Genomic DNA, 25,937 nt, shown 5'->3' with positions numbered 1-25,937 from the left:
AAATGTGTATAAAGCATGCACAGCATAGACCATGTGCATATAATGAGACTACTGGTGTCCAAATATGCCCATTTATCGTGTATCAAAACACATGAAAGACTCAAGTAAAAAACTCATAAAACATGGCATATGCCTGATTATAGAGAAATCCCACCAAAACACACTCTCAGCTGACTGAGATTAATTATTCTATTGAATTCCATAAAGTTGTGGTGTGCCAAATCACACCACACTGCCCTCATATTCCTACAGTATATCAAAACCATCCATCCTTTCTTGTAAAATTTATAAAAACCTAACAACTGTTATTTAGAAGTGAACACCTTGTGAGTTGCTCAAATCCTCCATCCTAAAAGTATCCCCACACCTGTCTCCAGGTCTCAGCGAAGCCGCATCCTTGTTTTCACGGACTTTGTGCAGAACACAGCACACAGTTATTATTCCAGACAGGTACTATTTAGTTGCCTCGAGCCTTCTAGTTTGTACCTGCCATCTACCTTTCAATTTCCCAAAGGCACACTGCACTGTCATTCTGCAGCTGCTTACGCAGTGGTTAAACACTTATTTTCTACAATGCAAACATCCAGTCAAAGGCTTCATTATTAATGTTTTTAGGGAGCACAGTAAGTCTCCAGGGATAAGAAAAGGAATGCTGATGCTATAGGTATCACATTGCTAGCTCTTCCTCCAGCAAGTCATGCATATGGCCAGCTATGCAATATTATACATGGGAAGTTTTTTGCTTCCAGATCCTTCCCTAGGTGGCAATCACTCCACACCCTGAAGCAAGATACTTTCTCCTACTTCTACTCTCTTTTTAATTTCTCCCTTACTCCACATTGAAAACAAGCAAGATTTTATTAAAAAAACCCTAGCACCTTATACTGCATTAAAATTAACATGCATTGAAGAAACGTATTACAGCACACTGAAGAATCAAACTTTTTGTGAATGTCAGCTACCAACGTGAAAAGAAAACAGAAATACAGGTTTCATCAGCCATTTGAGTCAGAGGTTCCCCATACCCAATTCTATCAGTAAATTGGTGAAAATTGGCAAGGATTATCAGACCACCTTTTTGAGAGCAATACAACCATCTTTAGAAAAAAGCCATTTCTAGGTCTGCTAATTTGGCTGTGGTGACCAGATGGCAATGGATATCAAGATATAGAAGAAAATAATTTCTGGATTTCCTAGATAATCCCCATACACCTCATCAGGAAAGCATATTTGAGTGTTATCAAGTTCAGGTGCCACTGCCAGTCATTGCTGGTGATGGCACAGTCTCCCTGCCCTCCATGCATTTACTTGAAGATCTATACATTTCCAGTGCCTCTGTTGCCCATAATGACCCACTACGGATTTAGAAGTGATGCTGTCTTCTTGAAAAGAAGCAGCTAACATATGGCATGAGAGGAACCATGGGATTCTGTTAGTTTGATTTTCAGGAGAAAACTTTAGCTACGTATCCAACCAGGAGCTCCTGGCATAACCCCACAAAGCAGAGCCAGGTCCCAGCAGCAGCACACAGACACACGGCAAGATTCCTGCGCTGCTCAGACGCTCCTCCATCACATCGAAGCAGTGACTTGTTGCGAAGCAAAAGGCTGTTTGTTACCAGGCCTGTGTTTTGTGCCAATTATGAGGCAGTTACACTGAAAAATGTCTCTTTGATGTAAATTTCTTCAGGTAGTGAATGTTAAACACCACACACTGCTGGGTAGGTATATGATTTTGTAGGATTGGAGCCTGCATCCAGGAGTAATTAGCAAGACTGTGCCAATCTTCAGTCCATGGACTGGACTGCTGGGCCTGATGCAAGGGCTACACAGTAGGATACCATAATTAGCAGAGATGCAACACACAGAGTAATTGGGAAGATAAGGAAATGCCACTGAAGTTTATGCAAGGAGAAAAATTTCTTTAGATCTAGACAATCTCGTGTCACCACGAAACTTAAGTCTCTTCTTTCTTGGGGGTGTGATGGAGCACAGTGATTAAAAAAAATGTGTTAATTTTGATTTCACTGTGATGTTGGCATCATTACCTGGGAAGAAAGGAGGGCACAGGAGCTGCACCTGAGACCTTCACCTGGGGGGACAGGGATGGGGCCAGGGATGGGGAAAGGGATAGGGACAGGGGTAAGAGTAGCGGTAAAGGTAGGGATAGGGACAGGGACAGGGATACGGACAGGAAGAGGGACAGGGACAGGGACAGGGACAGGGGCACGGCCAGAGATAGCAACAGGGACAGAGCAACAGGGACACGCCGGCGGAACTCGCCCTGCCCCGCCCCGGCCTCGGGGGCACCACCCTCCGCTTTCGCTTTAGGTTTCGCTTTAGGTTTCGCTTTCGCTGTTGCTGCAGCTTCGCCGGATCCCATCGCCAAGGCAAGACCCGGCCCCAGAGCCCTCCTCGCCGCGGCCCCTCCGTGTGTCCCCGCTCCTGCCCCGCTCCTGCCCGGCGTGCTGTCCCCGCTCCCGTCCCTGGCCGTGGGTCCGCCGTCCCGGGGTAGCCCCCGCGCTCCTCCCGGTTCTGCCCCACCCGCGGCCTGCGCTCCTCGCTTTGTAACGGGTTGGTTTAAAAGTGAGTTTGTTGATCCTAACCGACTATAGACCCCCAGCTTTTGGGGCCTGCTGTTACTCTAAGCGTGCTCCTAGACCTGGGCCGGTGTCCCGCAGCCCTGGGGTCACTGAGCCGATGCTGCAAGGTCTCCGGGATGGCTTTCAAGCTATCTTTAAACTTGGGGTCTGCTCACTAAATGTGTGATAAAATCTAGTTCATTCTGCCTAGTTATGGGGAAGGGGTGGGGATCACTCTTGCTTTTCCTTATGGAAGTCTGGAGCCGGACCTGGACAGGATGGCTGAGCGCATCCCCCGTGAGCGGAGTGGGGATGCTGCGCTCCCGCTGCCCTGCGCTGCCGTCCCTGCGCCGAGAGCACTGTGCTCTCAGAAAAACTACTCCTTCTGGTAGTTTTCCTTCGGCTTAATGTTCTAAATTTAATTAAAACCATCCATGGTAGATAATACAGGTATTTTTCACTTACGCACGTTTGACTATATATGCAAATGAAAACACGGAAGCTCTCTAGGTGATTTAGTACTGAGTAGAATTGCAAATACAAATGTTTTGATGTTGGTTGCCCTTCCTTTCATTCCAATATAATTCTTTCCAGACCATGAAAAATTTTCTTGGAATTAGTCATAAGATTTGGACAATGCTCTCAGGTGTGATTCTTTGAGGCTGTCCTGTTCAGGGCCAGGAGCTGGACTTTGATGATCCTAGTGGGTCCCTTCCAACTCAGAATATTACATGATTTTATTCTGTGACTCTGTTCTTTTATTCTGTGATCTTTCACCATAAAATTATTTTTTAATTTTACTCTAATCTGCATTTTTGAGGGCAGTTTAGACAAGTTCCTTGTGGGAACTGCCCTGAGGTAATACAGGCAGCTGCCCATGTGCAATGCATCTCCATTCCGAGCCAGTATTCTGTAACCACTTTAGTTGATGGAGTACTATAAAGTGTATAACTGACTAGCAACCTCACGTGTCTGGTGATTTCGTTTATAGAAGTGTTTCTAAAATGTTAATGTTCACTGAGGCACACTTACATTCTTGTACTTTCATTTGTAGATGTCAGAAGATTTGCACGGTGACCACTCTGCTCAAGAGGGAGGTGAAGATGTAGTTGATGCAAGGCCAGACAGAAGTAGCAGATTCTCACTTTTTGGAAAGTAAGTTACTAGTTTTATTCCTGTTCTTGTTGTACCAGCTATCATGCTGCCCTTCTAATCATAGAAACATAGAAAGGATTGATTTGCTCTTCAGTTGGCCATGTCCACAAAGTCATAGATGACCTGGATAGGGAGAGGGTTTATGTTGTATGGGTTTAATGTATCTGGTCTGTACCTTGAAGCAGCATTTCTCTATAGTAACTCCCTATAGGGAGACCTGTACTATCTCACATAAGTTTTATTGGGCAGTCAAGAGACCACTAACTTAATTTAGCATCAATTATAGTCCTCCATCTTAAACATTGCCCTTTGGTGGAGCTGGGAATTAAATATGCCATTAATTTTACTGCATTTGGCTCAGCTAATCTCTGGCATCATTGGAATCCCCTGCTGACTATTTAAGTGAGTTTAAAGCCTGGATGTGCCATGTAGGTTGTAGCACAAAGAAGCCTCACCAAGTCTAAGGATGTAGCCCATTATAGAATACATTAAAAGCCTTTCATTTTAAAGCATAGTTGTCTCACTGAAGTATAAGCTTACTTTCATTAAATCAGTAGGAAGGAAGAACTGTTTACTGCTTGCTATACTCCTGAGAACATGAGGTAGATGTGATTGAAAATGCAAAACATGAAAAATGAACATGCAAAGTTTATAAATACTGTTGAATGTCAGTAAATGGCTACCTCACATTAGATTTAGTGAGATTTTGCAAGAGGTGTTTAATACAAAGGCTAATGTATTTACAGAGAGATTTGGGGTTTTTTTACTACTGGACATTTACATTCAAGTGACCAGTGTAATTCAGAGAAAATATATGGAGAATATACTTCTATTTTTGCTGTTTATTCCATGAGTTTAATAGGGGTTGCAAATCTGTGAGAGAATTGAAGAAGCTTTAGTCTTAGAAGACTTTTGATGTGCTGTTAAGAAAATCACTGTACTTTCTCTGTCTCATCCCTCAAATATGTTTCATGATGTGTATGTGCTTTATTAATTTTAAAAAATAGACAAGTGCAACATTTATTTTTAAATCTTGCTGAACATTTTTCAAAGGTTTCTTTTAAACTTTATGAAGTATGTGTTGTAGTATTTGAATTGGTCTTCTTTATAAGAGGTGATATGCAAACACTAATATTAAATTATGCAACTCAAAGTTAATAATTCCCAAAGGAAAGGCAATAATCAGCATTTCTCACTTTTTTTCTGTACAAAATTTTTCAAATAATTTGGCTGTTTATCAGTTTGAGGCATTCATTTTTAGGGAACTTCTTGAAGTTACAATTTAAAGCATTTTCCTTCAGAAGTAAAAAAATGTGCAGATTAAATATGAGGTAATTGAAAAGATTCAACTTGGATTTTGTAGAAAGAAGTAAGTCTGAGAAATCTATGAGTTTCTTGAAGAAGGTGATGTTTGCCTAAAGAGTAAATGAGGTGATTGAGAATGAAGGTCTTAAAAATTCAAGCACAGTGACAAAGTCTTTGTCTTATAAAAACTAAAACTTTTTGACTTGAAGAAAGAGAGAACAATGTGAGAGGATAAATGACGGTGGGGTATGATCCAAAGTTTTAACTGTAATGAAGGAGAAAGTGAAGAGAGAATAACTTTTTGTGCCTCACAGAAAATCTAGGGGACATCCAATAAACAGTTCATGTGATAAACTGCTAAGATGTGATTTTCACATAGTGCAGAATGCCATTGTAGAACTTAGAGTCATGGGATATGCAGATGGCAAGGTTTTAAATCAGTTCAAAAAAGATTAGATGTATTAGTGGAAGAAATGTCCAGTGGGAATATCAATGTTAATGTCTTTGGTGCAAGATGTTCCTAAATCAGATTTCTGTGAGAATATATTCTGTACCCAATTTCTTTGCTTTCTTCAAACTCATGACTAGTCAGTACCACATACTAGGCTAGATGTATTTTTACTTGAACCAGTGTGGCTCTGTGTCTTGATTTCCAAAGCTTCATTTTGGCAACATGAAGTGATACCTGTAAAATAAGATACCCAGGAAGCCATAGAGTGACTACAATTTTATTGTCCCCTTTTGCTTTTTGTTTTAGCAACCCATTGTTTACCAGCTGTGCAGTACTTTCAGTGAAGTTCTGTGCTGTGTTTCATTTACTTTTGCTTAAAATATGTAAGTCCAATAGGGAAACAAGTAACTTGTGTTGTTAAATAAGCACATCAGTTTTAATTTGAGAGAACAGAGCGGTGAGAAACTGCATTCAAAAATATGCAGAAAGACCAGCTGTTTCCAGTAGCTTCACAGCTTCAATTTGCCACTCTCTGGCTGCGACTTTACTCTCACAAGAGCAGTAAATAGAAATAAATTAAAATCTCACTCACTACAGCATGTCTCTCTGAGATGTTTGTGAGCCTCCTTTAGCACACAGGCCATAAGGCTCAGAACATACCAGGGGAGACAGGTTCTTCTGACTGCTCAACAGTTCATGGAAATTACCTTTCATGTATTTCCTTCTCTTCGAAAAAGTCCTAGTACTTAATTAGTATTGGTGAGGAAAAACTATTTGGCCAGGAAAAGAGTTGGAAGAAGTTTTGGGTTAGGATCTGCCAGCAGTGTTTGGTACCAGTTTTTTTATAGCCACTAGATGGCAGGAGGGTATCAATTTTCCTTATTCCAAAAAGGGAGGAAAAATTAGGATGCATTGCAGTGGAGCAAAAAGTTATGTTTCAGAAGCAGAAATAGCAGGATACACTCTGGCAAGTCTGTGCACAACAAAAGTTTAAAACATGGTTAAACAATGATTAAGCTGCAGATTTCAAACATGTATTTCAATTTTTTTATGTAAGAGTTAGAAACTAATAGAATTGTTCCCTGCTCCCTGTGGACCTCCATGGGTCTGCAGGGACACCGCTGCCTCACTGTGCTCTGCACGACAGGCTGCAGGGGTATCTCTGCTCTGGTGCCTGGAACACTTCCTCTCTCTCCTTCTTCACTGGCCCTTCTGTCTGCAGAGTTGTTCCTCTCACATATTCTCACTCCTCTCTGGCTGAAATTGTCAGTGGGGTTTTTCTTCCCCCTCCTGAAGTAGGTTATCCCAGAGGCACTACCACTGTCCATCCTGGAGCTGGCTGGCACTGGCCCTTTTGGACATGGAGGAGCTTCTGGCACCTGCTCACAGAAGCCACCCCTATAGTCCCCTCGCTACCAAAACTTGGTCTCACAAACCCAGTACACTGATCTTACAGATTAATTGCTTGTTTTGTTGAAAAAGTCCTACTGCTTGCACTGCTTATGAAGAAACTGTATTGACCTCCACTGCATGAATATCAAGTGTTCCTGCCTTAAAATGAATGTGTTCAAATACAGGTGATTCCTCAAATCATGACTCATCTTTTTTATAATAACTTTCACAATTTTAAAATTAAAAATGTGGATCTTTTATGAGTTTTCTAGTGTCAGAATACTACAGACCTTTCAAAGTAAATATTACTAAGAGAAATAATCTTTTTTATCCTTAGATAGACTAAAAATAGCAAATTACTTTAAAACAAATAACAGCTCATGAATCATTATCTGAAGTTATGCTCTGGGCTGCAAGTCATATGTCTGAAGTGACCTCCTGTTTCAGTGTCATGTTTCCCTTACTGCTCTAAGCAAATCACTGTGCACCTTAGTCTGTTCTTTAACTGTCATAATTCCAAAATCTATCACAACATAATTTTAATTTTGTTTGGAGTTTGTTGGTTCTGCTTAGCAAAAGCTAAATATCTGTATTTTATGTTCATCCCAAAGCACAGAACATTAAGTTTCAGAAGTAATCTGTAGTCTGTTCCTACAAAGACAATAAAGAGACTGTAACATGGAACAATAGGGATGTTTCATTTTTATTACTCTCTTTTAAGTGAGAAGGTTTTTATTTTTTTAATGTAATTTTTGTTAGATCTGGAATTCAGCTTGTGGAGAACACTGTGAGAGTATTTAACAGTGAGTGAAAATTGTGGTCAGTGCTTGTACTTTCCCTGGGACACTTACTGGATGTACCACATAGGAAATGCTCAAGTACCTTGAAATAGTATCTAGTCTAAATTATGAGAACTCATTAATTCACAATATTTGTTTCCAGTCTCCTTAGAGACTTTATGTTGTGAAGCACAGCAAACACTGGGTTATCCAGGAACTGTATCTGCAGTAATCTCAGTCAAATATCCTAATTACTTTTCAGTGTAGTAATTTATTTCCTTCATTTCAACAAACTCTGGGCTGTATCATCCAAAATTTGGAGGACAGCTGCCATATAGTGTCTAGTTTAAGCTTTCAAAGTAGTCCAAAGAAATTTAAACCAAATTTATAATAAACCAAAACTGCTTTGGGTAAATATGTAGGAGGAAATAGTTCTATGAATTAAAGTACAGAAGGGTTTTGTAAACTTTGCCAGTTAATTTGCATTATTTTCTTAGAAGCATTCATTGTGTAAATACTGTAGTAATGGTGGATCAAGTTTTGACAGAAGGAGGAAGGATGTGTCAGAGGGAAGTCTGCTGTCCCACCTCCACCTCTGCTCTGTGTTCCTCTGCTCTCACACAGGAGCAGTGACAGAATCAGAGTGATGGGAGCGTGTTTTCCGCGTGTCAGCAAAGGTAGGTCAGGCCTGCATGACCTCAGCCTGCAGGGTGATGGCTGCAGGGGTTTGAATAGCCCCACAGAACAGTCCAGCGTGACCCACTGCTGACACATGGGAATCTTTGGGCCGGAGCACACAGAGCATCCTGTGCCACTCTGCAATGTAACCCTGAGCATGGTGGGCTCAGCATTAGCAAAGAACATCAGACTTGCTCTTGAGGACAAGCTGAAGCTGTTTTCAGATGCAGTGTGGAGTACCATTTGATGATGAGCCAAGGTACTGTGGAATGTTATTCATCTCCTTCCTTCTCTGCCACCTGTTTGGAAATCTCATGAATTAATACCCTGTAAGAATTTGGTTTCAGTGCTTATTGCAGGCTAATTGTAACTCCACTGGCATTTTGCAATTGCTAATCCTTTCCAGAGTGTTCTCTGAAAAATAGTGCTTAAAGAGGTTGGTCTATTTTAAGTAATTTTCCAAGCAATCCATATATACCTGTTAATTGCTCTTGGTACCTGTGATAGGTAAGAGAAACTCCATCTTTTTTTTTTTTGCACATAATTATCAATTGCCTATGTACATTATACTACCTAGGATATGATTATGCAAGATTTCAGTTTCCAGAACACCCATGGAAGGTGTGTCTGTGCAGGTTTTCTAGAAATGAGCAGAAAGCCTTTCAGCAAGCAAAATTCTTTATTTGTAAAAATTTATCTTTTGAATTCGACCCTTGTGTTGTATACAGTATTGTGAGGCCTACACAGCAGATGTCATGCAGCTAATTGGGAAGCTGAATCTGAATTACAAACTAATGATTGAGAGTTCAGAATTTACTCTGTTTTGCAGACATTACACCAGAAAATTGTCATGTAGGTTGTAAGTGATCCTTAAAATATTAAGTGCACAAAGACTAGGGTAATGCTACCTGTTTTTTGGGGGGGTTCTTTTTTTTTTTTTTTTTCTCTTTTTAACTGTTGTGAACTGTGGACAATATTAGACCTAAGTCTCCACTGAAACTTTTTGGACAAAGTGCAGCTGGCTTAGTCCCAGTGTACTTAGTCTGCTTCATTTGTATATAATAAAACTGGTTTTGATTTTATATATGAAGGTCATCACTAGCACATAGTTAAAAGGAGAGGAAGACTTATCTAGATGTTAACTATCAGAACACCAAAAGATATTTCCAAAGTTGTAGTCTGAGGCTTGTTCTTTCAAACAGCTCAACTCTATTCATCACAAAGTGAGTTTTCAGGTGTCCTGGACTGAGTTTCTCTTGTTTTCAAGGTTCTTAGTGAAGATCATGCCTCTTAATTGGAGATGGGTGTGAAAGTGAAATGGCACAAAAAAGCTGCAAGAAGGTCTGAAAAATGTCTTGTAATGAAGGATTTAAAATGTATTTAGTTTCTCTAACTGAAGTTGAAATATAATTTGCTTATACTATACAAATATGTATTGTACTATATGAACAAGTAAGTGATGGAAAGTCAGAAGATAGGAGACACTTTTTGTAAGCAAAGAATTCATAAATTAATCCGATGGATCCATAAATTGATCTTAAAAAAAAAAGATTGAGTGTAAATCTAAAAGATACTCTGCACATCAAACAAAAGTGCAGGTTTGTAGAAACTACTTAATTTTTGTTTGTGCCTTGCTTTGCAAGAGATCAAATGAAGTGTGCTCACACTCAGGTGAGTCAATTACTGCAATTAGCACTACTGCTGTGACCCACTAGTTGGTTTTGTTCACATCTGAGGCTGTTGCAGTTGTATGGCTTTGTGGTAGGGGAGGCCTTGTTGGGATTCAAGCTAATACACTTTAGATTGTGGTTTCAAAGGAACACACAAATAGCCATTGGTGTAGTTCAGCTGAGTAGCTGTAGTGTGATGAGCTGTGGTAGCTGGCCTGTTAAGCCAAGGTCCCAGAGACCTTTAGGGCTGTAAGATACTTTGGGAAAATGCCATATTTTGTGAACTATGTATATGAGAATATGAAATTCCATATTCTGCTGCCCTGTCATTCTTGCAGTTAATGTTAAATAATCATGTGCTGGCACTAGCAGTTTTCTCTTTTCAGGGATGTGCAGAAATCAAGGTTGGGTGCATGGGGTTATTCTTCCCCAGGTGCTGGACTCTTTTTTTGAATTTCAGACAGTTCTTCTCTACCCATCTCTCCAATCTGTCAGAGTCCTTCTGAAGGGCTGCACAGATCACTGGGGTACCAGCCAGTCCTCCCAGAAAAGTACTGGCCACTATTACCCTCTGGAAAGAAGTCATATGATCTATAATTGCTTTATGAAATAAGTTTGTTTATGCTGCATTTTGTAATGGAAAATCTAACACCAGGAGAGAGGGAGTTACTTTCCCAAAGTTTTTCAGCAGTGAAAGCACAATTTACACTCAGTTCTCCATCCAGAGCACAACAGTTGGGTCTTAGTGGATAACAGAACATATCCCTCCTAGCTGAGCATTTTGGGTTTTTTATTATTTTTCACAAAGTTAATTGGGCAAAGCATAGCTAGCATATAGTCTTAAAATATACAATCTTTGTTCTACTGTTGGAGATGATATGGCATGCTGCAGGAAACTTAGGGAAATGCAAGGATTTCCTTAAAAAAGTCTTTTTTTTTGTAGATTTTCTATGAAATCTGTAATAGTACTGCTACATATGTCATAACAAGAACAAAAGCAGGTTTTTAATATGATACAGTTTTATTGGATGAATGAGCTCAGTTCAGTCTTGGGCAGAGAATTTAATAATGATAGTTTAGGTCCATCCCATCTCTATTATTATCTTTGTAAGCTGAAGGAAATAATCTCATTGTTTAACTAACTCCTTTCTTTCAAAACTGCTATAGCAGTATTTTCTGTTCAGAATTACTGTATTTACAATTATTAGAAGGGCTGGGACATGGGTGTCCAAGGGAACAAGAGGTACTGCTCTAGTGGCTTCCTAGCTTCAGGTTCATGCAAGCTTAAGGCTTTTGAAAAAGCAGCTGAAGGCTAAATAATTCTTATGGCTCTGTTTGTGAGGACATTTACAAGCAGTCATTATTTTATTACTTGCCTAGTCCTGTTGCTTTTGGTAGGCCTGCTCCCAGGAGGGAAGTGGAGCATGTTCCTCAGGGGCTGGGGTGTTCTAGTTAGAATGCTGACCATGTCCCTTTCTTCTGCCCCTTCCCAAAACTGACCTGCAAAGTTTAGGCATTTCAGAAAAGTAGCATATAAATATGCAAGGGCTGCACAGACTTTATATATCATTGATAAATATGAACTTCAGACTCCAGTATGATCAGTTTAGTGTGTTGCACTGTAATTTTAAATTTCTTTACCAGGCAAAACAAGACCAAGAGAGGGAACAGAAATCTAGGATCACTTGACTGTTTTTTTGTTTTAATGTTTGTGTGTGTGTGTGTGTGTGTTGTAATGTGTTGTTTATGTTTATGTGCTGTTCTCAATCACAACTGTCAGTTTTCATGCCTTTTTTGTAAGACATCTGCTCACCATAGTAAGCAAAAATAGGTGAAGTAATGTTTAGATCTTCTGGACAAACTTTTATGTGCAGTTTCGTAAAACCCCTTTTCTTGTCTCTTCTAAATGAAGACTTTCCATTGCATTGAAATAATCGCACTGATTTATTATTAAAAATTTTTAACATTTTCTTTTGACAACTGTCTGGAATATATTTTTTAAAAGCCTTCTAAGGACTGGTTATTTTGTTGGTGCTCATCTATCAAATTCAGTAATCACTTGCTAATAACTAATTCAGGAAAACAAGTTTGTGAGGCCATAGCACATGACAGATTGGAAAGAGAATGAAGGTCTCCCAAATGCCAGTGTCTTTTGCAGTGGCTCCTCAGTGTTTGCCACAGGCTTTCCTAAGTGTTCCAGCATGTTGCCTTCTTAGTTTGTGAGCCAGGATCTCACCTTCAAATGCACTGTAATACAGTTTTAGCATTTGGTTTAGACCTTCTGGTTTAGTCATTATCCCATATAATTTATGCCTTCTGATTTTTAACAGTCAAGGAATATTCATTTTTATAAAAGACAGTTCAAATAGTGACACATTCTTCTGGTCCAGAAATGTTGCTGCTGCCAACCTGATAGAATATTAATGAAAAAAGGCAACAGGATAATCTATTATTTGTATGCAGCTCTAGATCTGTGTGACATTACCAAAACAGATCTGACAAAGAACAAAGAGTCTACCTTAAAGAACTTAAGATTTAAAAACCTCTAGTCAGGTTTAACAAGTGTCTTTTGCTTGTTATTGCCAATAGGTTTCAAGTTGAAATAAAAATCAAGGAGGGGAGAGCGTACAGTAATTAGGGGTGTACTAAATATGGTGAAATTAGACTGGATAAAAGTATTAAATCTGAATAAAAGTATTAAAGCTGGTGGTTTGGAGAGAAGGTTATGTAGATGTAAGACTAATTCATGATCATGAGAAAGCATCAGACATATGAATAGACCGCTGATTATTGAGTCTAAGGTACAAATGTAGAACAAAATATTGAATATATTGAAATATTGAAAATAAATGTCTGCTTTATGAATTCTGTTTTCTGTTCTCTTTGGCTCTTGGAAGAATAGCTCTAAATTGGTCTCCAACACACTCGATGTAACTAGATGTAATTTAGCAATTCTTTGTGAATTCAAACACAATCCTCTTTGTATTTTCACTGTTTTCTGTCTATCCTTTAACAATCTATTTAAGTAAAGTCCAATCCAGGATTTTTCCCCAGCAAACAGCACTTGTGATGAGCAGTATTCACAAACATAATTTATATATACTCTGTGTGCAACACTGTAAGGAGTGGGGGTTTTTAGATAGAAAGAGCAGCTTAGAGCCACACAAACTGCATAAAAATAGATCAGCAATATAGGCTATATAAGTTTCTTCAGAGGTCTTAAAACTAATGTATTGTCCCATACACAATATTGTAACTTTCTCCACAATATTGTAACTTAATGGGGAATTTATTTAAATGAAGCCTGTAAAGAGGCCCCAGATGTAAAAGTCATAAGGGCACCATCTCAGTTGTTTGAAAGAAAGTAAAGAGCATCACACTTTCAAGATACATTGCATCCCACAACAAGAATTGTATGGAAGTTCTGGTAGATGTTGATGGATTACCTGAGAATATTTGTTCTGTGAACATTGTCACTGTGCCACTGCTGTAAACTTTCTTGGACTCAACAGAAAAGCTGACAATGTGACAGAAACTAGAACAGAACTATTCTCCAATCCCAAAAAGCATTTTGACTCTGGAAGAGATCCTGAAATTACATGTTTTGTAAAAACACCATGCTTTTAAAGGCAAATTTTCTTTTTAAAAGGAACCTGCTATCAATCATTCAAAAATTACATATGATGGCACATTACATTAAAGACAGAGTAAAAACTATTGTAATATTCTCAGATACTCCTTATCAAATAAAGCCCAAATTTACTGAACTGCATAGAGCAAAGACAGAGTTCTCTTCTTTTGTGTATGTGTGCTTCAAATAAAGATGAGTGGAATCAGTAAAGCCTTTTCTACCCACCACTGAATGTCAACTTCCTTAAGCTGGATAGTGTTATAACTGTAGTGGTTTTGTTACCTGCTTGCATTTTTCAGTACAGCAACAAAAGTCCCTAACTTTCCTGGGAGAGAACGTTTTCAAAGCCTGGATACCCCTCTGTGATATCATTTTTAGAGTTCATTTTGATTAACACAGTAATTTCCTCTTTGAAAAGCAAACAAACAGAAAAAAACCCTAAAACAATCATGAAACTCCTCCCATCTTGAGACTGGGCAGTGATGATTGTGAAATTTGCCTTTATTCATCTAATCCTCTACCTCAAAAGCTATTTAACTGACTGTCCTTTTCCAGGAAAAGCTGGTTTTAGTTTGTGCTAAGTGTCACATTGCTTTTGTGGCCAAGCAGCTCATGTTTTTGGAAGAGCTCTATGGTCTGTCAGATAGTATCATCCTCTTTTCAATCATTGTTAATGTTGAGGTTATTTGAATGAATGTGTGTAACAGTACCTACCCTAGAGACTGCATTTTTTCCCTAATGTTTCCCTTTTATCCACTCTTCTCTTGAGAACTTTCCTTTCATTATTCTGGTGTTCTTCCAAGAGGGGTCCATGTAGTTAAAGCAGACCAGAATTGCAGGAAGGTGCCAATAGAAAGGAAGCCAAAGGAGATAAAATCTCATGCACTCAGAGACACTGCTTTATTTTATGGGTTTTTTTCCTAAAGAATCTTTAGGTATAGTTAAATGTTATTAGTGATACTTTTATACTTAAATCTTGCATCATACTGAAATCATAACTTACCCAACGTGTAAGAGAAAAGAAAACTTGTTAGGGTGAGTAGCAGTTCTTTAGACAAACAATTCCACTACTGGTGCAAGTGATGTTATCTCCATTGACTCTGACAGAATTTTAGCCACTCGTGGTGATAAGAAATTTGACTGTTACTTTTTAAAAGTTCAATAACAAAATGATAAATGGTATGGATAACATTAGTTTTATATTTGGAAAGTGAGAAGTTGATAATAATGATATTCACAGGGTTGACACCAATTGAATCGAGATTTGATGAAATCACATTCCCAGACATACTGTTGTCAAGCCTGAGGCCTGGATTTAAAGACACTGTAAGGGTGAAAACATGCAAGCTCTATCAGAGTGCCAGAGTGGAGATTCACTTTTGCTGAACTCTCGACCAAAGTGGGAGGACATGTGAGAGCACTGATAGGAAGAATATTTCTGTCCAAGGGTAGGATCAGTGACCACTAGCAGAGTGGGGAGTTATGGCACACTTGTAATTGGGAGCTGAAGAATGAGATAACTGTCATAAAAGTGAAATTTCTATTTAGTCAGGGCAAGTTTGAATCCCCAAAGAGGGAAGTTGAAAACACTGGAGATAAGCAGAATGAAGTAAAACCGAGGGCACATAGTTTAAGACATTCTGTAATAGTACATAACTAACCTGTGGAAAGACTTTCAGAAAATACAGTGATTAGAAAGCTTAATAAGAACAACAGCAGTAAACATTTATATTAACAGGTGTCCAGTTCAAAGTTTAGAACATAAAGCTTTAGGCTTTCAATCATAAGCCAGTCTGTCACTGACAGGGCATTTCCCTTAAGGATTGATTATTACATTTTATTACTTCATTAGTCATTATTACAAGGTCTGATTTAGCTTGTTGAAACTGAAGGATTGGACACCATATGGTCAGTTTATTCCAGTCAGGCAATTCCCATATTATGCTATGTTGGCACAGGAAACAGAATCTTCAAAAGGGAATTTTTGTCTGGACTGCAGGCCCAGGATAAGTACACTCCGCAATGTTTGTTTCCTTATTCATTCAGTTTGGACTGATACCAAAAGATTTCTGGAACTTTTTCTTGTCTGCCAATAAAGAAATGATAGGCATAACCCTACAAAGCATGCTGTGGTTTTTTAGTGTATCATTAACCTGTTCAGCTTGGGAGGAATCATTAGAACAAAACCATAGTATCCTCTGTAAAGGAATGGGGAAATTATAGTTATGTGCACTACTGTGCTGCCAAGGCTTGTCTGTGACATTTGACATTGCCCAGCACAGAGCTCTGGCGTGCCTTTGAGAATACCAGCAGCAGTAGCTACATCCCTTACACTCACGAGTATTTCTGCATGAATGAGCACAAACTATTGAACTGGGAAGTGAAGTGGTTTCAGAGAAGTTGTGTGACTGTGTTATTACACCACTTAACCCCATCTGCTGTTTTCAGTGAGGCTTTTTGTGGGGTAACCTGGCTGCCTGATTTCTGGACTAGAATTAGGGCACTTGCAGCATTTTAGGAGAGCAGACGGTGCAAACATGATCCCGTACTGCTCATGTGGATCTGTCCCGAGTGTTCACAGCTGTTCATGGGTTCGACAAACAGAAATGTGTGTACAATCTGCGTGAAAATATCCTATTCTGTGTAACAGCCACTGTTAGTCATACAACTTTTCTAGGAAATCAGTGAAGCCAGACAAATTTGTAGAAACTTGAGTTTATGGACTGAGGAATTGCCTCAGTGGTAATTTGTTGGTTTGAAATTTGTTTTTCTCTCTTTTCCAGAGAGCTGTCTGATGATGAAGGGCTGGGGGAATTTTAGGTTAAAATAAGAATCCAAGATCTCTTTGAAAGCCGGATGTAATTTTAACATCATACCGCTCTGAATAATTATTTAAAATTGTTAAAATATTTTCTTGGGGCAAAGCATATTTAATTATTGTTCCCAGGGCCCTCAAGAAGCAGTTTGCGAGGAGAATACCAGTTTTGCAGTTTGTCAGAAAACAACCCTGTATTTCCAGACTATCAGCCAAAATCCAATATTAAATAAATAATCCAAAATTCAATATCTTGTTTTGTAGTCTCTAAGAGAGTCTAAAAGAAGAGATGATATTAGGGTGGTCACATGTAAAAGAAATATAGAGAAAGCCTGCCAGGTGCAGTCATTTAATTTGGCCCTTTATAACAGAACATGACAACACTCAATGATAAGAAGAAACTGTTTTAAAATTGAATTGCAGTAGTATTTATACGTGATGAATCATTTAAAGTAGGATTGTTATGGGTTCCAATTAGTCTTGTCCTTTAGTAATAAAAAAGAGGACACTTAAAACAGAGACAACCATTGTTAAATCAGTCAGGTAAGAAAATAGATTACCTAATCAAAATTTAATTGATTTGCAGCAATATCATGTCTATAAGCTATTATTGAAGCAATGAGCTTAGTAATCCTTTGGAAAGATGTTAGAGTTAGAATAGTGAAAGTACCTAAATTAATTGAGATTATATGGAAAATCTAATTTTGTTAAAGCCAAACTGTATTATACAGGTTGTTGTGCTGTGAAAGTAGGTTCTGTTTTCCTCTCAGACATCAGCCACAAATACTATTGGAAGCAGGATGCTGGACCACATAAGAGAGATGCCAGTAACTTCTCCTGCCCTTTTCTGAGCATTGTTTCTAACTAAGCTTGCTCCAAATCTTGCTTATAATTCTGAGGTTGAATCAGACCCTTTAGAGGCTCTCACAGGCTTCAGTGCTGTTTGAGGAGATCTTAACAACACCCGAAGCCACCTGCTTGGACCAAAAAGTCTACCTCTAAAAGCAAGTACTGCAAAGTTCCTCATGCTCATGCATCAGGTGTGCATGTTGACTGGAATTGATTTGGTTTTAATACTTCATTTAGAATAAATCGGTGAGTAATACCCATGTTATCCCTTTACATCTCTTTCTAATCCAATCCAAGACTCCTGAACATAGTAGAAAGGTCAGTACACAGTCATACAGCCAGAGAATATTTATTAATATAATCATTTAATGTAATCCATTTTGGTTTGGGCTGGTTTTTCTTAGGTTTTATTTGAAGTTCAGGTATCTATGATTACGTTAAAATGTGTTCAAGTTCTTGCATAGGTTCAGGCTGCGATTTGGCAGACCAAATTAACACATGACCTGTTCACATTTATAACCTTTATCATTAGAAACGACTTACTGCTTAGTCTTAATCATCAGAGAATTTAGGGAGAATGGTGACTGAGTAAACAAATCTTACCACATCACTGAGTAAGTGGCATATCTTCATGTGCTTGGAATAGTTATTATGGGAAATCTTTATGTCCTTTCATTAATTACTTACAGTAAAATATGTCCAGAAACAGTTTGCAAAAGATTATTGCCAGCCTGACTTCATGTTTAGGCCATTTGTTTTATCTGTGGGTCAGGATCTGAGTATCCTGCTGTTGGCTGCAGTCCACTCTAGAGTTGTTTTACCTCATCAGAATCCAACACACACAATAATCACTTCATGGAAATCACAAGATCTTTATGCCTTGAAGGAAGAAAACAAACATTAGAGAAGAAAAAACATTGGGTAGGGCTGCACAAATGGTTTGAATTACGATAAATAGGCCATGCATGTGACTGGTCACTAACAATAATTTCATTTGGGTCACACAGAAAAAAGAAGAATGGAGAAGAAGAACAGCCAAAGCCTTCCCTCAGTAATCAATACCGAATTGTTACACCCACATTCCAGTATAATATGGACTACAAGAAAGTTGGCAAATGTATCATTATAAACAACAAAAATTTTGAAGACAAAACAGGTACTGTTCTTCCTTTGATGATATTCATTACAGGCTGCAGAATTTTTATACTTTTTTTAATCAATAAGCATTTTCTTTTTAGGACATGAAATTTTAATGAATATATTTAGCCTTTTTGATAAACAGTTGTTCCTAAACTTTTCCTAGTACATCCTTGTACTGGAATGACTCTTTTCTACTTCTTTGCAGTATATGTTTTAAAGACCATGTCTCCTTGCTCTACCAATTTCACACTCAACCTTTGTGTTGTTAGAATTTGAACTTTGGCACCTGCAACCATGTTAAAAATTCTCTGTCCCTAAGCTACAGCTGTGAGTTACAAAAGCGAATAGCTGTAGCTGTGCTCTGTTCACACTCCTGCGTTTAACTTTTCAGACCACATACTGTTCCAAAGTAGACGGATACTTGTATTATAATCAACTTTGTAGGATTTTTCTACACACTTGGTAAACTCACTAATTCGTTTTCTCCAGAGACTGTAAATCAGTTCCTTTTTTTGGGTATCATAGGGATTCTTTTCAACAGTTTTTCCATGGGGTGCTTGACACCTGTGCTGCACTACATAACCAAAAGGAGATGAATCATCCACAGAGGTCCTATGTTGCAAGGTGCTGAAGACATGCCAGCATTTTTCAGCATAAGAGATGTGTTTACATTGAACGTTGCATTATTTTTAGAGTCTCACAATTTGTTCTCACTGCTGTTAGAGGGTTGTTTTAAAAACATGTCACCATGACACTTTAGGTTTATCAATTGCAAACCTAAAAATTTACCTTTGAACACGTGAATTATTTTGAGTTGTGTAATATGCACTCAACCATATTCTGTGTTTTCCGGCAGGAATGGGCACACGGAATGGCACTGATAAAGATGCTGGAGATCTGGCTAAGAGTTTTAAAAACTTAGGTTTTGAGGTTCATATACACAATGACCGAAGCCGTGATGATATGGAGAAATTACTGAAGCAAGGTAAAAATTTAGAATTGTAGAATAATTCAGAGTGGAACAGACCTCTGCCTGCTCAAAGCAGGTTAAAGTAGAACAGATTGCTTAGGCTCCACACATGCAATTTTCTGTATAGAGAGATTTGGTTTCTGAATGAATTAGGCTTAATTCCCCACCTCTTCTTCCAACATCACTGCAGAAGTGCACAGTGTTCTTCTGAAGCATCTGTTCTGTTAGGTGAAGAGCCTTGTCTAATCAGATAATGAGTTCAAATTATTGATTCCAGTGGGATAGACTCAGAGTCAAGTGAGGAATGTATCCATGTAATCAAGGTACTCATTGTGTTGTAAAAACTGGGTTTTGTCATCTTTATCGTCTCCTTGTCATGCCTTCCATTAGAGGCCCAGTGTATATTTAGTCTCAGAAGAATGTGTTTGCTAAATATTTTCATTTAAAATGTTGCTGCCTTCTGACTAAAAAGTATCTGATTTGTAGCTGCCGAGGAGAATCACAGTGATGCTGCTTGTTTTGCCTGTATCCTTCTGAGCCATGGGGAAGAGGGACTCATCTATGGCACAGATGGCCCCATGGCTATCAAGAGTTTGACTGCACTATTCAGAGGAGACAAGTGTAAAAGCCTTATAGGCAAACCCAAATTGTTTTTCATTCAGGTAATAGCCCTAAGGTAAATATAGTGTCCTACTGCTGCAGTGGGGAAAACATGCTCTGTTGGTTGTCTGCTCTAGAAAAGCCCTGCAGGTTAATTTACTGAATGTTGATGGAGATATGTTGGGAAGAAGTGTGTTGACAGAAGTTTTCCATGGTTGACTTGTTTGTTTTTAATAGATAATTTACATATGAGATTCACAGATGTAAAGCACATCACTGTAATTTTGTACATGGTTTCTCTTGGTAATATATGAACTTAAAAGCAGAAAGATAAACTCCCTCTTGTGCAGACAGAGCTAAGGACTGCACATGTTTATCAGTGGGAATATTACTGTCCACATCTCTTTGAATTAAAGTTGCCTCTACAAATTACTGAATTCTGCTAAAAATTTCTTTTTCCCTTCCTTGCAGCCTAAAAATTTGTATTGCATTTTTAAATTATCATATAATAATTCTATATTAGTTAAACTTGTAAAGACAACTGTTTCAAACTATTAACTGACATACCACAGGGATGAAGTCCCTTTTTTATCATAGTATTATTTGTGTATGGGACTTGCAGCAGATGTGGTTTTCCCTAAGCTGTTCCATCAATTAATCCTCAACCTCAAAGTCAAAACTGTGTCTGTTTTAGACTCTTCATACTATTAAAGTGATGTTTCTTTTACTTGTAAGTTTGGAATGATTACTTTATAACCTTTAAAATTATGTTAATAAAGGCAACCAGCCCTGTTATGTAAGCTATTCATTTGCAAGAGCTGTCAGTCAAAGCTGCTGACCAAGAGCTGAAACTTAGCAACCTGTTGTCTCAATGTGCCCTTTAGATAAACCCATGTTTAAGAGAAAATTAAGAATAAAAGAAATAAATGTAAAAATATTAAAACTAAAATATACTAGAACTAGTTGTCCACACTGTAGAGTCTCCACCTGCGGAGATGTTTCAAATCCAACCATACATGTACCTGTACAGCTGTAGCTCTCCCAGCTTGAGAAGGGGGAATGGCACTAGATGATCTCAGGATGTGATTTTGTTATTTTGTGAAATACAGTGCTACAGCAGTGCATGTCAGAACAATGACCACGTGTAGTCCACTGTAAAGAAAATGTCCAGAAGTTGTGCTGCAGAAGGTATTTTGTAGTAATTGGGTGCTGAGAATGACTCTAGACTAGTAAAACTAATCATAGTTATAATAAACTAATGCTGCCTTGGTACTTTGTCAAACAAATGAGATATACAGCCTCAACACCCTTACCTCCCTTATATTTAAAAATGGTTAAGATAGTAACTTTGTCACTGAACAATTGAATATCCCCCAGAATTGCATTTCTGTTTCTAATACCTGCAAAATACTTAATGCTTAAAATACAAAATGCTTAAAACTGAATCCATTAAAAATATTGATGAATACTTACTGTTTTAACACCTTGTTTCTCCTTATTGGACAAACTCTATTTGTCTTCTCTACTTTCAGGCATGCAGAGGTTCTGAATTTGATGAAGGTATCCAAACTGACTCTGGACCTGCAAATGACACTCTGGAAACAGATGCCAACCCAAGATACAAAATCCCAGTAGAAGCAGATTTTCTGTTTGCATATTCCACAGTGCCAGGTAAAGAAAAGAGGGTCAGGGTGGGGATAGAAGCCTGAAACCTCCTCGTCCATGTTGATTGAATTGTAGGTGGACCCTCATTGATGTTACACTGTGCACTAGGGGACAAAACGCAGAAGCCCAGTGTACATTGGGCCAGTGTGTTGTATCCCCCCTTTTACACTGGCTGTAGAGGAAACAGGAGATTACACATGGCAAAGGCAGTACTGTTTTCTGGAAATCCTCTTCTTCCATACCCCAGTTCAGTAAGTATGTTGAATATGTGATGAAGGCAGGAAGAGGAGCTGTTACAGCATAAAACTTACTCTTAGAGAGAAAACCTGTGAAATCTTACTTCTTGCAGTTTCCCAAATGCCAAAATGTAGAATAGTGCTTTAGTAGTGAGAGGTTTAGAGTTAATACACATTATTCTCAACTTTAATGAAGTGACACAGGTGATAAGAGTTAAGCTTTCTTTGTATGCATTTTTAATCTTTGCTCAGAATCTTTCACATAAAAGAGCAAAAATAATCCAATGTACTTTCTTACTTGTCTTTCCTGTAAGGTTATTACTCCTGGAGAAATCCTGGAAGAGGCTCCTGGTTTGTGCAGTCTTTGTGCTCTGTGCTAAATGAGCATGGCAAACAACTTGAGATCATGCAGATCCTCACACGGGTCAACTATGTGGTTGCCACAAATTTTGAATCCCAGTCGGATGATCCTCGCTTCAGTGAGAAGAAGCAGATTCCCTGTGTGGTCTCTATGCTCACAAAGGAACTTTACTTCTGAAAGTGTATTTTAATGCAGCCAGTGGTGAAAGGTCAGGATATGGTTTTGGGTGGAGATTTGATTATAAACAGGAGTAACACATTTTTAATAACGGAAATGTAATGACACTAGTTTTTTATATTGTATAAGCTGGGGTATCTGATGGATGGACAAAATGCAATATTTAAAGAAGAAGTAAATGCTAGGGGCCAGCCGGACAGCTATTACTAATTATTGTATCTTTATTTCCCTTAGTGTGGCTGTCCTGTGTTATGGCTCCTGAAGGTGTTCTGAGAGTCAGCTACCTGACCCATAAAGATTTTTCCCAGAAAGCAGATTGTAAATTAAGGATAAAAAAAATAAAATCAGGACACTTCTCTTTTACTGCTAGCTCATGGAAACATAACCTCCTCGGAAATTGCCAAAGACCATTATATTATGGGTATGTCCAGTGAAAAACAGTTTGTAGCTATTTAAAAGGGTGTTTCTTAGTCCAATAAATTAATTTCCTTTTAAGGAACATTATTTAATGAAGGCTAATGGTTGCTCTGTGCTGAACGTGGAAGTCAATTTACTCAGTTATCACTCTAGCATAAGATGAATATATGAAAAAAATCAGTATTTGTTGTTGACTTAACTGAACAGTATGGAAATACAGAAAATAGAAAAATCAGAATTAAAGTCTTTGTAAAAGATTGGCAGAATTTAATTGGATGATGCCTTATTAAAGTGCCATTGTAAAGATTTTTGCATTGCAAATGACAATGGACTGATAGAACAACTTGAAACAATGGTATTGCAGTTTTTTCTGCTTGCACAAATGAGAATGCTTGTTGATTCAGAATTTTTGAACCATCAGAAAGTTGATGACAAGGCTTTGTTATAAAACATTACAATTTAATGTTAAAACAATAGAATTCTATGTTCCAGTAACAAATGTATGTTTAGATTTAACTTCTATCTGTGAGGAGTTTTGCCAAAACTGGAAATTCTTACTTGACTCAGAAACCAGGAGTGCCTTCTTAGTTACTGTATCGTCCTGATCTTGTGTTTTAGAGTTATGTCAATGATGTTTATATTCCTATTTTTATATGCTCTTTATACATGCTAGCTAGCTCTATAAAAGTAAGTTTAATGATTTGGTTAAACTGATAAATGATGAGTTGTTCACCTTTTTCACAGTTAATGTACTCTACATTCTTTTGCAATCTTCTAAGAAAATAAGTGCATACCATTAAGGCCAAGTTACCAAATTGTTGTTTATTTTCTTACAAATACTGTGACATAGTGAGACATTTTTTTTTTCATAAGTCAAATTTACAGTTTTTTAAAATAAATAATTAAATGGTTGTTTTATGAATGTATTGAGCATTACAGCAATAAAGGCCTTTAAATTTTTTTAAAGTTCCTATGTATCTCTGCTTGTTTGGCATTCAATTTGGTGAAGTGAAAACCAACTAAAATACATTCCAGTACATTTCTCACCCAAGAATGCAGATGGTCTCTGGCATCTTTTCAAGAGAAGTTTTAGTGTCTTTTAAAAAGTAACAAAGTAATGTGGCATTGGGTGACCGGGGCTGGGCAGGCCACATCCTCTCTTACAGTACTGAAGTTATTGAAAATATTTTAATGGACATATCCTGATCTACCAGTGATTCACCATCTTGCCGTTTATAAAGTAAATTGTTTAGTCTCCTATTACTTTTGGCAAACAGCTCCATCTTAAACTATTTTCTGTCATCAGCACAATTTGTGGTTTACCATGAGAAATTAGACCAGTCAACATTTCACTATTGGTTACTTATCTGCAAGGTCTTTTGTGTTTTCATAGTTCATTAGTGTTTATTTGTTTAAGGTTTAGCCTGGGTTTGAGTTGCTGTGAATAATATTCCCCTGTTTCTAAAACTATGCTTTTATTCAGATACATTGTGGCTCTGAAGGTAGAGAGCCTTGGGAACAATAAAGGAGCCAGTAGGGCCTCTGAAACAGGTTGGTTTAAGTTTTTAAAATAATGTCAAGGAATGTAACAGCACAACAGGTAAGGAACACATTTCCTCTCTTGTGGTGCTTTTTTCTAAAGGTTCTTTGAGAATGGTATTTTATTTTTAAAAATATTTAACAAATTTCCAAGCATTGGGGAAATACAAAAATTACTAGAAAGAGTCCCTTGGTCAAGCCTACAAGGGACTGCTGAGGAAAAATCAGAGTTACTAATAATGAGTTCTCTCTATGAGTAAGAAAACTATTTCCCTCACTGGACTTGTTTAAAATTAAAAGTTGGATGGCATGAGCCTGTATCAGATTTTGTTGGACATTTATCATGATAGACTCTAAATAAGGACAGCTTGGGACTTTTGAACTAGTGGGAGAAATAGAAACTGTCTAAGTAAAAGTTAAAGTAGGAATTTTATTTGAAGCTCTTCAGTGCTATAATGTCGCAAGCCAACAAGGCACTCTCAAATGTTTGCAAGAGCTCTCCTGGCAGACCAAAGGTTTCCTGGAAGAAGCTGATAGTGTGCCTCAAAGGAGCACAGTAATTCTACCTGCTGGCTGACAACAAAAGGAAGAAACTGAGGCTGAATCTTAACCTTTGGGCTACTTCTAGTGTATGAGAGACACAAAGATCAGCATAAAATACATGAAGGCACTGCCAGAGAGGAAAGAACTTGGAAAGATAACTTAGAGTAATAGTGAAAGAGAGAAAAACATTCCCTTGTGTCAGGACCAGTGTCTCTGCTAGAAGGATCATGTCCAGATCATGTTCAGATCATGTCCACAAAACCATTAATATTATTTAAGAAAAGAATTTCCTGCTGACAGACATCAACTCTGACTGGAGATGTTTACGTGCTGAGGGCTGTGCCAGCCCAAGTGCCTGGAGGAACCCGTTCAGAAGGAGGAAGCTTGACCTTTTCACTTGAGCAAGGCCAGGTATGAACTGTAGGGCATTTTAGATTTTTATCCTAATCAGGTTTATAGCTGTTTTCTATCTAAAAGCAATTCCCGTGACATCTGCAGGATTACCCAAATGGTTTACTGTGTGAAACCACTAAATTCGCTTATATTATAACCAAAACTGACAGTGACCCTATAATGCCATAGGCATAATGGAAAATCCTGCTTCACTATTGTATGTTTTAGTAAATGCTGTTCTTTAAATCTGAAGTTGGCTACACTGTATGGTACTTTTATGATTTTTTAGTGTTCTTAATGTTGCTTTATCCTCCAGTCATGGATGGATATTATGCTTTAGACACAGCTCAGGGGAAATGAAGGGACTGTTCAGAAAGCTGAACCAACTAAACTAGCTGTCTTCAGGCTTTTTTCTGTATGGGATACATTTATTGCTTCCTCAAATGTGTGTATTTTTCATTGCTTCTAAGTGAATATTCATCTTCTGGATTTCCCCTCTCCAGAACAGTCTTTGATTTCCTTCCCGTGCAGAAACAGAGATTTCCTTGTGGGTCATATTTCAGGATGTTTGTATTTTCACATGGACTATA

At 38.1% G+C, this 25,937-nt stretch overlaps 1 protein-coding gene across 3 annotated transcripts; it reads left to right on the top strand.

Moving 5' to 3' along the window:
* The first annotated feature begins 2,319 nt into the window (after positions 1 to 2,319).
* On the top strand, positions 2,320 to 23,841 carry CASP7 (caspase 7). Of its 3 annotated transcripts, none has more exons than XM_071563419.1 (7): positions 2,320 to 2,389; positions 3,636 to 3,736; positions 18,314 to 18,462; positions 19,303 to 19,431; positions 19,903 to 20,078; positions 21,549 to 21,687; positions 22,232 to 23,841. In XM_071563419.1, exons 2-7 carry the CDS (start codon positions 3,636 to 3,638, stop codon positions 22,453 to 22,455), a joined length of 918 nt encoding a protein of 305 aa, XP_071419520.1. In that variant the 5' UTR covers positions 2,320 to 2,389; the 3' UTR covers positions 22,456 to 23,841. The 3 variants fall into 3 exon arrangements, with proteins under 3 accessions (XP_071419520.1, XP_071419519.1, XP_071419518.1); XM_071563418.1 differs by having other exon boundaries at positions 2,331 to 2,573; XM_071563417.1 differs by having other exon boundaries at positions 2,331 to 2,585.
* Positions 23,842 to 25,937: the final 2,096 nt, after the last annotated feature.

Source organism: Pithys albifrons, chromosome 9 (genome assembly GCF_047495875.1).
Source record: "Pithys albifrons albifrons isolate INPA30051 chromosome 9, PitAlb_v1, whole genome shotgun sequence".
NCBI classification, from domain to species: Eukaryota; Metazoa; Chordata; class Aves; order Passeriformes; family Thamnophilidae; genus Pithys; species Pithys albifrons.
This window is presented reverse-complemented; position numbering and strand designations above follow the sequence as displayed.

What these genes read in the sequence shown, in the direction of transcription:
- CASP7 (XM_071563419.1), top strand. Translation starts at nt 3,636, where the DNA reads ATGTCAGAAGATTTGCACGGTGACCACTCTGCTCAAGAGGGAGGTGAA. An exon ending in AGATTCTCACTTTTTGGAAA is followed by an intron (nt 3,737 to 18,313) that starts GTAAGTTACTAG and finishes TGGGTCACACAG; the next exon opens with AAAAAAGAAGAATGGAGAAG. An exon ending in TGCATATTCCACAGTGCCAG is followed by an intron (nt 21,688 to 22,231) that starts GTAAAGAAAAGA and finishes CTTTCCTGTAAG; the next exon opens with GTTATTACTCCTGGAGAAAT.